Raw genomic sequence first — 16,555 nt, 5'->3', positions numbered from 1 at the left:
CGTTTACAATTGCTTTTTAAAGCAATTGATTTATATTTTTTTTTTTTTTTTTTTCTTCCGCCAAATTTGTTTCTTGTGTGTTAATTTTGTTTCGCAACATGTCGTTTAGATATTTGGTACAAGTTATCAAACAGTTTATGCACTTTAAAATTTGACCCTGCTAAGCTGAACAATTTTCTTTGTAAGAGATATCTCCCGGAACACTGTTTTTCTTGTGTGTGCATCTCCTTTGCAACCGTAAAAGATTATGACAAATTTATTTTTTCAAATGGCTCGTTATATCCTCAGGATGTTTTGTTTAATTTTGACTGAAGCGGTATAGAGACCCCTATGAGAGTTATTTCCCCTTATGCATTTGATATAAGTGATATGCATTTGTAATTGGTAAACCATAAGTGATAGTGAGACCTAGGGTCTTTTGAGGTACTTGGTCCAAAAAAAGAAAATTAGGTCAAGGTCAAAGGTCAAGGTCATATTCAAAATTTTGATTTTGGCTTATTTTCACTCTTTTCAAAAACCGTGACAACATATTAAAACTCAATTGTTAGTTGCAACATGTTGTAACACATACATTTTGGTTGAAAGGGTATGTTGACATCAAATGGGAGTTTTCTCCGCTATTATATTAAGAATTATGCGTATTATGATATATCACTTTAACCATACATAATAAAGACCTGGTGTCTTTTGATTTGAGGTCCTTGGTTTATGATCATTAAATTAAGGTCAAGGTCCTATATAAATTTGACGTTCTAGATTTTGACCTTTGCTTTTATTTCCTATGTATACATGATAAAGCCATGGGACTTTTTGCATTAGGTTGCAAGCCATATGACCTTGAAAAAGCCAACCGGATGTGACCTTGTGTAAACCGGAAGTAGCTATTTTTTTTTAAAATTTAATGTAAAAGAATATAGAACCATGTATTTTTGGAATCAGTGTCAAGTAAACTATAAAAAAATAGCGAAAATTACATTTTTCAAACTGGAAGTAACATATTATCTCATTTAGTTCAAACAACAGTGTATAGAAACCAGATATTTTTGGAATCAGTATACAATAAAATGCTTCGCTCAGCACAGCCTGATACTACAGCAGAGGTCGAACCCTGAACAGTTGGGGCAAGTTTGGACACAATATTCAAGCTTGATACTGTCTGAATTTGAATTGTGATCAAATTTGTTGACATAATACAGGTTTCTGACACAAAATAAATGCGGTCAAAGATCTTAAAAATTTGAAATAGGACATTTAATTTACCAAGGATGGTCTGATATCAAAAATTTAACAACATGGTTAGATTCAGCATATACAAAAAACCCAAAAATTTAAATTTAGTTGAAATCAAACAGTTTGTAAGGGAGGTAATTAACTCTAATGCAAAAAATAAACCCAAACAAAGAATAACCAATTCTGAGTATAAAAATGTATTACCACTGAACCCTTTGATATACACTATTATAATATTATATGTATTTAAATCACAGTATTTGATGTTTCTAGAAACAGCTAAAAAATACTTCATACTAGAACTAGCAAACAAAAAGCAAAAAGTACCAACATAAATTAAAGAAACAAAGCTTAAGTAATTTTTATTAACCAGGAAACCCTTGTTTTCCCCCTTTTTTGCCCCTAATTCCTAAACAGACTGAGCCATAACCCCCAAAAGCCAATCCTAACCATCCTCTTGTGGTGTGGAAACTTGTGGTACAATTTCAGACAATTCCTTACACTGTTCCACAAGTTATTGTCTGGAAACTAGAAAAATGCTTATTTGGACCCCTTTTTGACCCCTAATTCCTAAACAGTAGGGACCATAACCCCCAAAATCATTGTAAAGCTTCCTTTTGTGGTTTCAAACCTTGTGTTTAAATTTCATAGATTTATATTTACTTATACTTAAGTTATTGTCAAATTTCCAATGGAGTTTGCAACCATAATAACCCATTTAAATACATCATAAAAGTCTTAAAATAAAAAATGACATACATAATTATGGCTAAAATTAAATTACCTTTTATTTTTAAAATAGTAATTTCAAAAAATTAATTTAAAGCTAATCACCTCAAGACAATACATTTCTTTATACATAATTTAAAAGCAATGTAAGGGAGGTAATTCAAACACATTGTCAATGTTGTGTTTGAATTACCTCCCTTACACTGCTTTTAAATTATGTTTTGTACTTAAGTAATTGTCCATTAACCTGGAAACCCTTGTTTTCCACCTTCTTTTGCCACTAATTCCTAAATGATTTGAGCCATAACCCCCAAAGCCAATTCTTACCATCCCTTTGTGGTATGGTATAATTTCAGACAATTCCATACACTGTTCCACAAGTTATTGTCTAGAAACTAGAAAAATGCTTATTAGGGCCCCTTTTTGGCCCCTAATTCTTAAACTGTAGGGACCATATCATTGAATACAAGGCGGTTTTATTTTAATGGGAATTTGACAGCAATTTAAATAAGCCATTAAACATGGCCAATACCCATTAATTTCGGTAATTTTGATTTAACGGGTCTTAATATTGTACCTATAATGGCTATTAAGTTTTAATTTCCCATTATTTTTTTTAAATGACCATTAATTTATTGTTTCTCAATGGGCGTTAAATAGAACTGTTTTAATGGGCATTAAATTTTGGTTGTAAATTTCATGGGTTGAAACCTACAATGTAATGGCCATGAAATATATTTTAATGGGGTTTATTTTGTCAAAATAATGCCCATTAAACAGAATTTTGATGGCTTTCATTTTGTCCTGATTAATAGACTATTAAATATATATTTAATGGGTTTAATACTGTCAAAATTTAAGGCCATTAACTGTAATTCAATGGTTTTTAACATAAAGAACACTGATTTAATGGGTCTTAATTATGTACCTTTGAGGGATTTTAAATATTTTTTTTAATGAAATTTTAATGGTAATTTAATGGTAGCTATTAATGGCCAATTAATGGGTGACTATGCAGTAGTGCTGTGAAGTTTCAGGGATCTATCCTCAAACACTTCCATATAAAGATACACAACTTCAACCTATGTACAACCTTCCTGTGAAGTTTCAGTGGATTCCCAACCCACCCTTCCCTTGAAATCACCATACTATATAGATATAAGAAGATGTGGTATGAGTGCCAATGAGACAACTCTCCATCCAAGTCAAAATTTATAAAAGTAAACCATTATAGCTATAGGTCACAGTACGGTTTATAACACGGTTTAAGACATCATCTAACCCCGCTAATGATGCCATAGAATTACAACATGCAACACATCTTTCGATTCTTAATATAAACTGGATATATTGAAGAGGTAGTATCTACGAACTTCATGTTCTGAGGTAAGAACTAAAAAGCGGCACAATTTATAGATATCAATAAAAAAATATGTTTCATGTAATTTTAAGGATTCTAATGAATATAATTAAGAGCAAAACCCCTTTTTTGTTTGTCATCTGTGAGACTACAGCTCATTTATTATTCAAGGATATGTACCTTATCACAAGCGATGACTTATCTAGCTAAAACTTCTTTGCTATAAGTTATCTTTTTTGAGCAAAATTCGTGAAAGCTGTTGGTCTTGTCTCACTTGTAAAGTGGTTCAATTTAATAGGGAATTGTTGCATTTTAAATGTTAAAATAAATAGTTAAAATTGAGAATGGAAACAGGGAATGTGTCAAAGAAACAACAACCTGAACAAAGAGCAGAAAACAGCTCAAGGCCACCAATGGGTCTTCAACACAGCGAGAAAATCTTGCACCTGGAGGCGGGCTTCAGCTGGCCCCTAAACAAAAATGTATACTAGATCAGCAAAAATTGTTCAGTTTTCTAGCACTATTTCATTTTCAAACTTGAACATTCTGATTTAACAAAAACTATACCTCTAATAAGTTAAAGCTGGAATCATTTACAACACATGTCTCTTGAGGTTTAATGTTATTTCCACAACCCTCATCAGGAGGAGGCAACAACTCTGGGAACTCAGTAAACAACCAATTTCTATCTTTAAAGAATCTGTTTTGATGAATTCCATAAAATGTATCCCAGTGTGTACCTGCCTGTTTTTCATATTCATCTACAAAAAATTTATCATAATTTATAATCCATTTATAAAATGCAATATTTAGTTTAAATCAGCGGAAGGCCATAAAATCAATTTGTCTGTCTTTTACAAACTGTTTCTCCTCTCTAACTTTAAACTCTCATGGAGTTCGATAATGAAACTTGGCATGATTATTCATCACTACTACGAAGAGAATAGTGAAGAGACCTTTACCGGGTAATTTGTACTCAACTTGGTTGCAATGACATATGAAAATAAATAAATGGAGATGATGCCCCCACTTGCATATAAGGTTATAAAGGTACATAACTAGAATGCTAGAGAACTGTTAAAGTGACCCCACCCAAATTCAAACTTGATCTGTGTTTTATAGTAATGAACATTAAGTTTAAGTTTCATAACATTTGGTTGAAGCAAACTAAAGTTAGATAATGGAAACGAAAAATTCTGCAATTTTTCCATTTGTAAAGGGGCATAACTCTAGAACGGTAATAGTGAGAACACCCAAATTCGAGGTAATAAGCATTGTGTATAAGTTTCATAACATTTGGTTGAGTCAACCTAAAGTTAGAGAACGGAAACTAATTTTGGAACGTACGTACATACAGACGTATGGACGGACAAGGGTAACACTTAATGCCCTCTGCGCTGCAGAAGGGGCATGAAAATATATAAATTACTTTTCATGCATTTTGTAATTATTTCATTATTTTTTTTTTTTTATTTTTCTGCTAAATAAATCACATAATTGCAGAATGACATGCTTTCTGCATAATTTAACAAGAGTGCACATGCTGAAATGTCTCACCTTCTTTACTAACCATTGATATTATGTTGATAGTCCTAAATATAAAGCTTTACTACAACTATCACATAAACTTAACTTGATCCAAGAAAATGAGGTCAAGGTCATAAAAAACCAAACGAGAAATACATGTACACCTTACAATCATTCAATACACTAAATATAGTTGACCTATTGCTTATAGTTTCTAAGAAACAGACTTAACCAATAAAACTAAACATTGACCAATGACCCATGAAAATGAGGTCAGATGAACCATGCCAGGCAGACATGTACACCTTACAATCCTTCCATACAACAAATATAGTTGACCTATTGCTTATAGTTTAAGAAAAACAGACCAAAACACAAAAACTCAACACTGAGCAATGAACTGTGAAAACTGTGAGGTCAAGGTCAAATAAAACCTGCGAGACTGACATGTACATTATAAAATATTTCCATACACCAAATATAGTTGACATATCGCATATAGTATTAGAAAAAAAGACCAAAACTCAAAAACTTAACTTTGACTACTGAACCATGAAAATGAGGTCAATATAAAAAAGAAGATGTGGTAGGATTGCCAATGAGACAACTCTCCACAAGAGACCAAATGACACAGAAATTAACAACTATCAGTCAAGGCAGAAACTATCAATTCAGACTTATCAACCAAACTTTATAATAGATTCAAAAGTATTATGAAAAATTATTAGGTGTTAAAATTGACAGCACACTTAACTGGAGAAATCAAATTGACCAAGTTTGTGCTAATATATCATCCAGAATATACCTTCTTTCTAAAATAAAGAAATTTTTAGATATAAATGCAAGGAAAACATATTACAATGGGTATATTCTGCCCCTGATTGACTACTGCTGTATTATTTGGGGTAAATGTAAATATGAAGGGATAGCAAGAATTTTAAAACTCCAAAAAAGGGCAGCAAGATTAATTCTAGATGCAGTTCCTTTATCCCCCTCAGCCCCCTTATTTAAAGAACTTGGGTGGATGACAGTTGACAATAGAATAAAATACCACAAATATTTACTTCTATATAAATTTATGCGTATGGAAGCACCAATGTACCTAGTTCAAAAGTTTAAACTGAAATCAGATAATAATCCTTACTCCCTTAGAGAGGCGTCACTCAAGGTAATCTGATAGTTCCTAAGCCAAAAGCTGAGCTATTTAAGAAATCTTTTGTTTATTCTGGATCAGTGTTATGGAATGGACTACCACACAAAATGCGTAAAGCTCAAAACACTTATACTTTTAAACAAAGTATCAAGAAGTACTTAACACAGTCCTGATAAGATTATGTTTTCTACAATGTATTTGTATATTCTTTTATTTTTATTTGTATTTGATTTTTTGACTACATGTACATCTTGAACAGCCTTATATCTTATCATGTTAGTAATATTACATTGAACTAATTGACTGTAAATTAACTATATGTAAATATCTGTTTTTGATTGTATTGTAATTTGTATGTGAGGGCCTCAGGGAAGATTAGTTTATTGTAATTCACTGAGTTTACCCTCTTTAAATAAAGAATTTATTATTATTATTATTATAAGCATACCTGCCAACCTCTGAAACCTTCAAAGAGGGAGATCTCCCTCTCAGCTATGACAGCTGAGGGGGAGATTTTGCGCGAACGACATTTTCAAGTGAAATATATGACGCATTTATTTATTTATCTACGAAACACATATAGGAGTTTATAGATATATTTTGTTTCTTTAAATATGGTTATATCCTACAGAAGGTGTGTTGTTTGTTTCTTTCCTATTTCATCAACTTTGACATTTGAATCACTTCCAGACAACTTTCACCCCAGACACCTCTGTTATAAGAGAGCAATCATATTGTCACAGGTGCATTTTGTGTGTGCACTTATTTATTTGACTAAAATTGATTCAATACATATCTAATTAATTTCAATATAAACATTGATAGAAGTATAGATCTTTTAAGTGATTTTTAAAATATAATTATTTTTTTTGTCTTAAGGCATACAAAATCTTTTAATTGCCCTTCTTTTATGATTCTTTGTTTAATTTGTATTTAGTTTATATTGTTTTATCACATTATTTTAAGAAGGGTAACTTAAAACAAGATTAAACAGGGGAAGTAACCCGAAATTTCTTTGAAGTGTTTTGCTTCAAAAGTTGTTAACTATTATAATTAGTACTATGTTTGACACCCAAGCTGTCAAGTGAAGCCATTTAATTTCACATGGTCTGTGATTTACAGGTAATTACAACCTTAATCAGTGAGACAAAAACGTAATTACTGTTGACTTGTCATTCAAGGTTAAAATATCCCAAAGGGGGAGATTCTATACTCCCGCGCGGGAGGGTACCGGCAAGCGGGAGATTTCCCGTTTTTCGCCATTTGAGCGGGAGTCTCCCGCTCAAAACGGGAGGGTTGGCAGGTATGTTATAAGGGTCTAACTTAAATAAGTTATTAGAGAAAAATAACATACATTTGTTATTGAGGGCTAAAAAATCAAAAATCTGTGATAACATATGTATGTTACATGCTTCAAAGGGACATTATACATCCTTTATTTTGTTAAATTGTGTACTAGTTCTATTGATATTATAATTGTCTTTATGTACATTAAACTTTAGAAAGATATAACAGCCCATAGTTTGACAATCATGCATAACACACCCATGTTATTACAGAAAAAATATGCCTGTAATAACTAAAGGGTGTTATTACAGCTTCTCTGCATCTCTTCAAAGCCTTTTCTCCTAAATATATAACAATGTATTTTAATTTATTGTAATAAATAATGATAAGAGCATGTAATGAGGTTCTGCGCAAGCTACCTAGTCATTCCCAAGTGTCTCATGTAATAAGTTAAATGCCTGTAATAACTAAGCCTTGTTATTACAGCTAAGTTATCACTTAAAAGTCTTGTGTCATTGATTTACCATGGTTGATCAAAAATGTATTAATTGAATTAGAAAATTAGTTTTCAAGAAATATGTATTAAGTTACTGCGCAAGTTTCAAGAATTCCCAATTGCTCACTGAAAATAAAAATTATTATGGTACATTTAACTGATAACAAACATATGTTACTACAGATTAAGAGAAAGTATCTGTAATAACACATGTATGTTATTTTTATCTAATAACTTATTCAAGTTACACCCTTGACTGACTATAGGTCACAGAACGGCCTTCAACAATGAGCAAAGCCCATACCGCACAGTCAGCTATAAAAGGCCCCGAAATGACAATGTAAAACAATTCAAACGAGAAAACTAACAGCCTAATTTATGTCAGATGACACCTGTCATTTGGACATGTACACCTTACAATCATTCCATACACCAAATATAGTAGACCTATTGCATACAGTATAAAAAAAAAGACCAAACACAAAAACTTAACTATAACCACTGAACCATTAAAATGAGGTCAAGGTCAGATAACATCTGCCAGTTGGACATGTACACCTTACAATCCTTCCATACACCAAATATACTAGACCTATTGCTTATAGTATCTGATATGGACTTGACCACCAAAACTTAACCTTGTTCACTGATCCATGAAATGAGGTCGAGGTCAAGTGAAAACTGTCTGACGGGCATGAGGACCTTGCAAGGTACACACATTCCAAATTTAGTTATCCTATTACTCATTATAAGAGGGAAATTAACATTACGAAAAATTTTAACTTTTTTTTCAAGTAGTCACTGAACCATGAAAATGAGGTCAAGGACAATGGACATTTGACAGACAGATACTTTGTAACATAAGGCATCTATATACAAAGTATGAAGCATCCATGTCTTCCAGCTTCTAAAATATAAAAGCTTTTAAGAAGTTAGTTAACGCCGCCGCTGCCGGATCACTATCCCTATGTCAAGCTTTCAGCGACTAAAGTCGCAGGCTCGACAAAAATGACAAAATGCCATCATTTGAAATCAGTAGCCTTTTCAGTATTCATGTATTTCAAAGTCACTATATGAATAAGTTTTCATAAAATGTTATTAATAAAATACCATAGTAAGGATACTTGTTAAAGCTTTGCTTGTGTTGATCAAGAGTGTAATTACTTCTTCATTCTAAATTGAAATCATATCCCGTCATTGGTTTATAGTACTTTTTGATCATCAGTATATATGTGTTTTTCATAATATATGTAAAATATCAATGAAAAGATACTAAAATATTATTTGCATTGTTTAAAAATGCCATTAATTTTTTTTTTTACAGAAAATATTGCACAGTTTTTAGCAATCAATCATTTTAAATGACTCTGGATAAATCATATTATATAAAATGAGAATAATATAAAGATAAAAATGTTTAAATAAACTTTTTTGTGTTGAATGAGAATGCAGCTATTTCCTATATTTTAATGGAAATCATAAACCACCATTGGTTTTAAGTACTTTTTGTACATTAGCATGATTAGGATGGGATGTTTTTCATAAAATATGATGAATATCAGAGAAAAGACACTTACATTTTTTTTGCATTCTTTAAAAAGCCCATATTTCTATTTATCAAAAATAATGCACTGCTATTTGTAATCAGTCATTTTAAACATGTGTTAAATGGCTCTGGATAAGTTATTTTCTATAAAATGTAAATAATATAAGGATATAAAGATGCTTCATTTTTTGTTTGTGTTGAAATGAATGCAATCATTTCTTTATCTTAATAGGCGAGTGACATTTTTCAAAAAGCCTCTTAGTTAAGGACTTTAATGCACCCATCTAACTCACTGCTGTATTATATATCATTCGAAAGCTTTAATAATTATCTGTACTTTCTGTTTTGCCCGGTCGTAAAAAAACCGTTTGATGCATTTTCTGTTAAATCAAGGTCAAAGGTCAAGAATAATCATTCCAAATTTTTGTGATAACTAAACAAAAAGCCATTTTCTTGTTCTTGTAAAATAAAATTTTCCAAAAGATCATATGAACCTTATATAACATGATACATTTATTCCAAATCAAACAAAAATTTAGAGGTAAGTTGTGCAATATTTCCAGAAAATTGAAATTCTTAACAAATCCTACAAAAATGAAAAAAAATACTCTAAAAGCAAAATATATCTTGGAGGATCGATATTTGTATGCTCAAACATTAAATAAATGTATGGTTTTTAGGTCTAGGAATATTTTTTTTATAATTTTAAGGTGCAATTATTAACTATTGTTCATGGAACAGCCTTCTATTGAAGTGTTTGCAATTGCCCAAAAATCTGCTATCTGCAAATAGCGATCATTTTGTTTTTCTATTTTTAGATAGCACATCGCTAATTGTCAATATCAGGGAGGAGAATAATTGTTTATAATAAAAGAATGGGTATTTAAAATTCGAAAGGAAATATACAAGCGAATTGAGGTAAAAATATGGCTTTTTTTTTAAGTCAAACTTATTTACCTTTTGAAGTCATGTGAAATGCAAATATGACTTTGGGACTAAATCGGTGGCAACATTGAAATAAGTAACCATCGTTTGAAAACACTTGGTTGTCTTTTGCGTGATATAAACGAAATAGATATAATGCTGCTGCTTTATATTTTGTTTAAAAACGTGTTAGACATGTTAAATGTGTTTAGAAGTTTAATCTCTTTAATTATTAGAATGAAAGCTGTTTTGAGTGTTTTCAGCATAAGCTTTTAAAATACAAATGCAGGTAATTGTGTATGTAAAAACATTATTAGTAGTTGTGTTGTTAAATAAATGAAAGGTTGAATACCTTTCCTGACCTCATAAGATCATTCGCTGTTTGAGGTAGTGGTCGTTTTCATGCTGCACTGTGTTTTGTGGACTGTTGGGACTTTTATTTCATTTTGTTCATGGTTTTATCTAAGTTTCTTTGATTCATGGTTTGAGATTGTCCCTTTGGTATCACTTTACTTTAACATGTTTAAAGACATTAAGTTGCAGAAATAAAAATCGTCAAAAAATCCCCTCACAGTAAAGTAAAGAGGATTAAACGCAATAAGACAAATATCCGCCAAAATAAGTTAATTTGCTGACGGTGATATATATAACCAATTCGTAATCATGATATATTTAACAACAATTTATAAAACTTTTATTACTAAAAGAGAAATGAAAGATATCAAAGAGACATTCAAACTCATAATTTGAGAACAAACTGACAAAGCCGGGTCAAACCGAAAAAACGACTAAAAGACAAGCAAGAGTAAACAAAACACAACATATTAAACTAAAGATTGAGCAACAAAAACCCCCCCAAAACTGGGGATGAACTCAGGGGCTACAGAAGGGTAAGAAGATCCTGTTCCACATGTGGCACCAGTCTTGTGTAATTCCTAACCCGATGATAAGTCTAATTCAGTAGATGATATTCCAGGCAGAGAGGATGGTATTGTGGTTACGTCGATTGGAACTTACATGTACTTATCCGTCGTCATCTGGCGAATCAAATATTCCAGGGTCATCCAACTCGTAATGGCGTCCATAAAATTTTCGAAGGGATGATTTCAACTAGGCATTTTGAACTCTGGTTTAGTAGCTTCCTTGTGAGCAGCAACCCACTTTCAAGGAAATCATGGAAGTAAATGCAAGCTCTGGAATATCGTATCAACTGGGAGATATATACTCCATATGCAGGTGTTGCTGGAATGTTGCTACATAGAAATGGAAAGTTCACAATTGGGTAACTGAAATCAACTCTTTTGTCGTAAAATTCTCAACCAACCCTCATCATCCATTTCTAGATGTAAGTCAAGATATGTGGTAGAGTTAACTGTATCTGTTGTGTCTATTATTTTTTCAATTTCGATGGGATATACGCATTCAACATAGTCACAAACTTTGCATTATTCAGTGAGAGGACATCATCAATATAGTGGAAAGTGAAGTTTAAAGATAATGGTAGTTTCTTTTCATTCGTCCTTAGAAGCTCTTGCGTGACGTCAGCCTCGTGTGAATAAAGGAACAAGTCATTCAAGCTATTCAGGAAGTCTAGTTTTAACTAGATTCATTGCAAGTTAATGGAATTTTTTCAATCAAATTATTCTTTTTCAATGAATTTATGCATTTAAACAATGAACAATGCAGTTTAAGCAGCCAAGAAGACAAGTTTTCCAATGTGTATACTGGTATTTGAATTCTTTGAAATTTCAATTTTCATTGATTTATTTTTTATTTATTTTTGTCTTTTTTCAATTTCTTTTTTATGGTTGACATTATATAAATAAAAGGTCTTTTCACTACATCAACGTTTATAATGAAATTACAAATCAAACAATAAGAAAAGTTGAAAGAGGTTTATTTCCGTCTAGCAGTTACAATGCACACTGCAATGTCGCAGTTTCGCCCCCTTTATTTCAAGCAATAGTATGATGCTCCCATATATTTTTTTACTTTAAATTTTTCACATTCTTCAGAATTTGTTTCTTCAATCTTATATCGACCATATATAATTTTTAAAAGGGAAGTAGTGCTTAAAAGCTGTGTATCCGCAGATGGCGGTATTTTGGGCAACTGTATGAGTTGTTATGATTTGCTGTTTGATTAGAAGTAAGTATAATTATAGGAAATTGATGGTGTCAAAAACTTCTTTAATATTTATTACAGGGTTTTACTTAGTTTTAAGTGATTAGCAGTTGCATCAGAAACAAAAATTTTGGTTTTCACTATTTTGTTAACTTTTACTCAAACTTCAGGAAACATGTGCTGTCTTTCAAAAACATATATGATATAATAAATATTTAAAAGTGAATTTGATAAATGACTGTTAATCTCTCTGCTAAAAGTTTGAACTGTCTGCATACATGAGTTTATTATATAGAAGTCAGAATATGCAATCAAGCTGACATCTTGGAAAATATGCACTTATTCGTCCTTGACCTTAGATCTTGATTTGACGAAAATTGTACTGACTGGGCAAAACAGATAGTACAGATGTTTAGCTTTCAAATGATATATAATTTAGCCGTGTGTTAGGTGGGTGCATTAAAAATTTAATTTCATGGTTAAAGTCACTCCACTATAATGGATATTATGAACTGTCAATGTTTTTAAGTACTTTTTGTACATCAGGGTGTTTTTTTTTTTTTAAATCTTACTACCAATTTTATACTGATAAAGTCTGGATTTCCACAGGTTTTCTCATATAACCTATTTATCTTGATAAAGTCTGGATTTCCACAGGTTTTCTTGGACATATAACCAATTTTATACATGTTATACTGATTAAGTCTGGATTTCCACAGGTTTTCTCAGTCATATTACCAATTTCTTACTGATAAAGTCTGAATTTCCACAGGTTTTCTTAGACATATAACCAATTTTATACTGATTAAGTCTGGATTTCCACAGGTTTTCTTAGACATATTACCAATTTTATACTGATTAAGTCTGGATTTCCACAGGTTTTCTTAGATATATTACCAATTTTATACTGATAAAGTCTGGAATTCCACAGGTTTTCTTAGACATATTACCAATTTTATACTGATTAAGTCTGGATTTCCACAGGTTTTCTTAGACATATTACCAATTTCTTACTGATAAAGTCTGGATTTCCACAGGTTTTCTTAGACATATTACCAATTTTATACTGATTAAGTCTGGATTTCCACAGGTTTTCTTGGACATATAACCAATTTTATACTGATAAAGTCTGGATTTCCACAGGTTTTCTTAGACATACTACTAATTTTATACTGATAACATGGATAAAGTCTGGATTTCCAGAGGTTTTCTTAGACATATATTACCAATTCTATACTGGTTAAGTTGGGATTTCCACGGTTTTATCAGTCATATTACCAATCGTATACTGATAAAGTCTGGATTTTCATAGGTTTTCTTAGACATATTATCAATTTTATACTGATAAAGTCTGGATTTCCAAAGGTTTTCTCAGACATATTACCAATTCTATACTGATAAAGTCTGGATTTCCACAGGTTTTCTTAGACATATTACCAATTCTATACTGATAAAGTCTGGATTTCCACAGGTTTTCTCAGACATATTACCAATCTTATACTGATTAAGTCTGGATTTCCACAGGTTTTCTTAGACATATTACTAATTTTATACTGATAAAGTCTGGATTTCCACAGGTTTTCTTAGACATATTACTAATTTTATACTGATAAAGTCTGGATTTCCACAGGTTTTTTCAGTCATAATACCAATTTTATACTGATATGGTCCGTTTTCCACAGATTTTTTTATATTTAACATATTTCATCTTGATAAAGTCTGAAATTACCACAAACATTTATCATGTATATTCCCATAAAATCAAGTTTAAACACAAAACCACCAAATGTTAACCCTAGAAAAACAAACATTTCTACATTAGTCTGTATTCAAATATTCTCATGATACCTATTTTCTCTTGAGACAGTTTTGACTTCCACTGATTTTCTGTTATTTCTTTAGCAGATCTTTCTTGTTCAGCATTCCATTCCACATTGTCCCTGAATTAAACAAAGATTCTTTTACCGAAAAATCAACAGCAATTATCAATATCTTTACTGATGCATATGTGTCATATGAAATGTATTTTCTAGTTTTATAGTGCTTTATTAGCTATTAGCTGTAGTTGTATATTGTAGTATGTCATTGTAAGATAGATCTGTAGATGTTTATTGTAGTATGTCATTGTTAGAAAGGTCTGTAGTTGTTTAATGTAGTATGTCATTGTTAGATAGGTCTGTAGTTGTTTAATGTAGTATGTCATTGTTAGACAGGTCTGTAGTTGTTTAATGTAGTATGTCATTGTTAGATAAGTCTGTAGTTTTTTAATGTAGTATGTCATTGTTAGACAGGTCTGTAGATGTTAAATGTAGAATGTCATTGTTAGACATGTCTGTAGATGTTAAATGTAGAATGTCATTGTTAGACAGGTCTGTAGATGTTTAATGTAGTATGTCATTGTTAGACAGGTCTGTAGATGTTGAAGGTAGTATGTCCTTGTTAGACAGGTCTGTAGATGTTTATTGTAGTATGTCATTGTTAGATATGTCTGTAGATGTTTAATGTAGTATGTCATTGTTAGATCTGTCTGTAGATGTTTATTGTAGTATTTCATTGTTAGACAGGTCTGTAGATGTTAATTGTAGTATGTCATTGTTAGACAGGTCTGTAGTTGTTTAATGTAGTTTGTCATTGTTAGATATGTCTGTAGATGTTAATTGTAGTATGTCATTGTTAGACAGGCCTGCAGTTATTTAATGTAGTATGTCATTGTTAGACAGGTCTGTAGATGTTAATTGTAGTATGTCATTGTTAGACAGGTCTGTAGTTGTTTAATGTAATATATCATTGTTAGACAGGTCTGTAGATGTTTAATGTAGTATGTCATTGTTAGACAGGTGTAGATGTTTATTGTAGTATTTCATTGTTAGACAGGTCTGTAGTTGTTTAATGTTGTATGTCATTGTAAGATATGTCTGTAGATGTTAATTGTAGTATGTCATTGTTAGACAGGTCTGTAGTTGTTTAATGTTGTATGTCATTGTAAGATATGTCTGTAGATGTTAATTGTAGTATGTCATTGTTAGACAGGTCTGTAGTTGTTTAATGTTGTATGTCATTGTAAGATATGTCTGTAGATGTTAATTGTAGTATGTCATTGTTAGACAGGTCTGTAGTTGTTTAATGTTGTATGTCATTGTAAGATATGTCTGTAGATGTTAATTGTAGTATGTCATTGTTAGATATGTTTGTAGATGTTTAATGTAGTATGTCATTGTTAGACATGTCTGTGTAGATGTTAAATGTAGAATGTCATTGTTAGATATGTCTGTAGATGTTTATTGTAGTATTTCATTGTTAGACAGGTCTGTAGTTGTTTAATGTAGTATGTCATTGTTAGATAGGTCTGTAGATGTTAATGTAGTATGTCATTGTTAAGACAGGTCTGTAGATGTTAAATGTAGTATTTCATTGTTAGACAGGTCTGTAGTTGTTTAATGTAGTATGTCATTGTTAGATAGGTCTGTAGATGTTAATGTAGTATGTCATTGTTAAGTCTGTGTGGATGTTAAATGTAGAATGTCATTGTTAGACAGGTCTGTAGACAGTCAGGGGCGTTACTTAAACAAGTTATTTTTTTAAGTTACTTATATAAGTAATTTTTGTTTTTAAAAATAATAAAATTACTTAATAGAGTTATTTTAAATTTCAATAGAAGCATAGACTAAATGTAGTTTTCATGAATTTTTACATCATTTTATATCATAAAATAAAGAATTTATTAGATTTGAGAGGAGTATAGAGATAAAGGGTTACTTTAAAAATAATGACAAAAATATTACTTGAATAAGTTATTTTATACATTTTTGAAAAAAATAGTAATAACACTTATTGAAGGAACATATGTAATTGATTTTGGTTACAAGTTATAAATAACTTCAAGTCTTAATTAATTCACAAGTATCTATCTATTTATATCAGTCTACCTTCAAGATTTTGGAGGAAAATGATAATTTAATAGTCCCATGAGACCAATCTTTGACCCAGAAGCGTCAGTATGAAAGATAAGTGCGTCAGAAAGTTAATTAGTGTTTCAGAAGGATTAGATTTTATATTTCATGGGAAAAATAACCAGATGACTGTGAAAATTTGTTAAAGCTACTAAAATCTGTATAATTGGACACCTATAAAAATAATATTCAGAAAAGTTACTTATATAAGTAATATTTAAAATAGCCT

The 16,555-nt window shown here is 31.0% G+C and overlaps 1 protein-coding gene across 4 annotated transcripts in view; it reads right to left on the bottom strand.

The window, feature by feature from the left end:
- LOC127731265 (tRNA N(3)-methylcytidine methyltransferase METTL2-like) overlaps positions 1-16,555 on the bottom strand; it is a 107,536-nt gene that overhangs the window by 73,154 nt on the left and 17,827 nt on the right. For all 4 annotated transcript variants that reach the window (XM_052240314.1, XM_052240312.1, XM_052240311.1 and 1 more), the window contains 2 exons: positions 14,225-14,316; positions 3,887-4,080 (listed from right to left, as the gene is read on the bottom strand). In XM_052240314.1, coding sequence (XP_052096274.1) covers positions 3,887-4,080; positions 14,225-14,316 — 286 coding nt within the window. The remainder of the gene's footprint in view (positions 1-3,886; positions 4,081-14,224; positions 14,317-16,555) is intronic.

Source organism: Mytilus californianus, unplaced genomic scaffold, assembly GCF_021869535.1.
Source record: "Mytilus californianus isolate M0D057914Y unplaced genomic scaffold, xbMytCali1.0.p SCAF_2, whole genome shotgun sequence".
Lineage (NCBI taxonomy): Eukaryota > Metazoa > Mollusca > Bivalvia > Mytilida > Mytilidae > Mytilus > Mytilus californianus.
The sequence above is the reverse complement of the archived record's forward strand: the minus strand, read 5'-3'. Positions and strand labels throughout refer to the sequence as shown.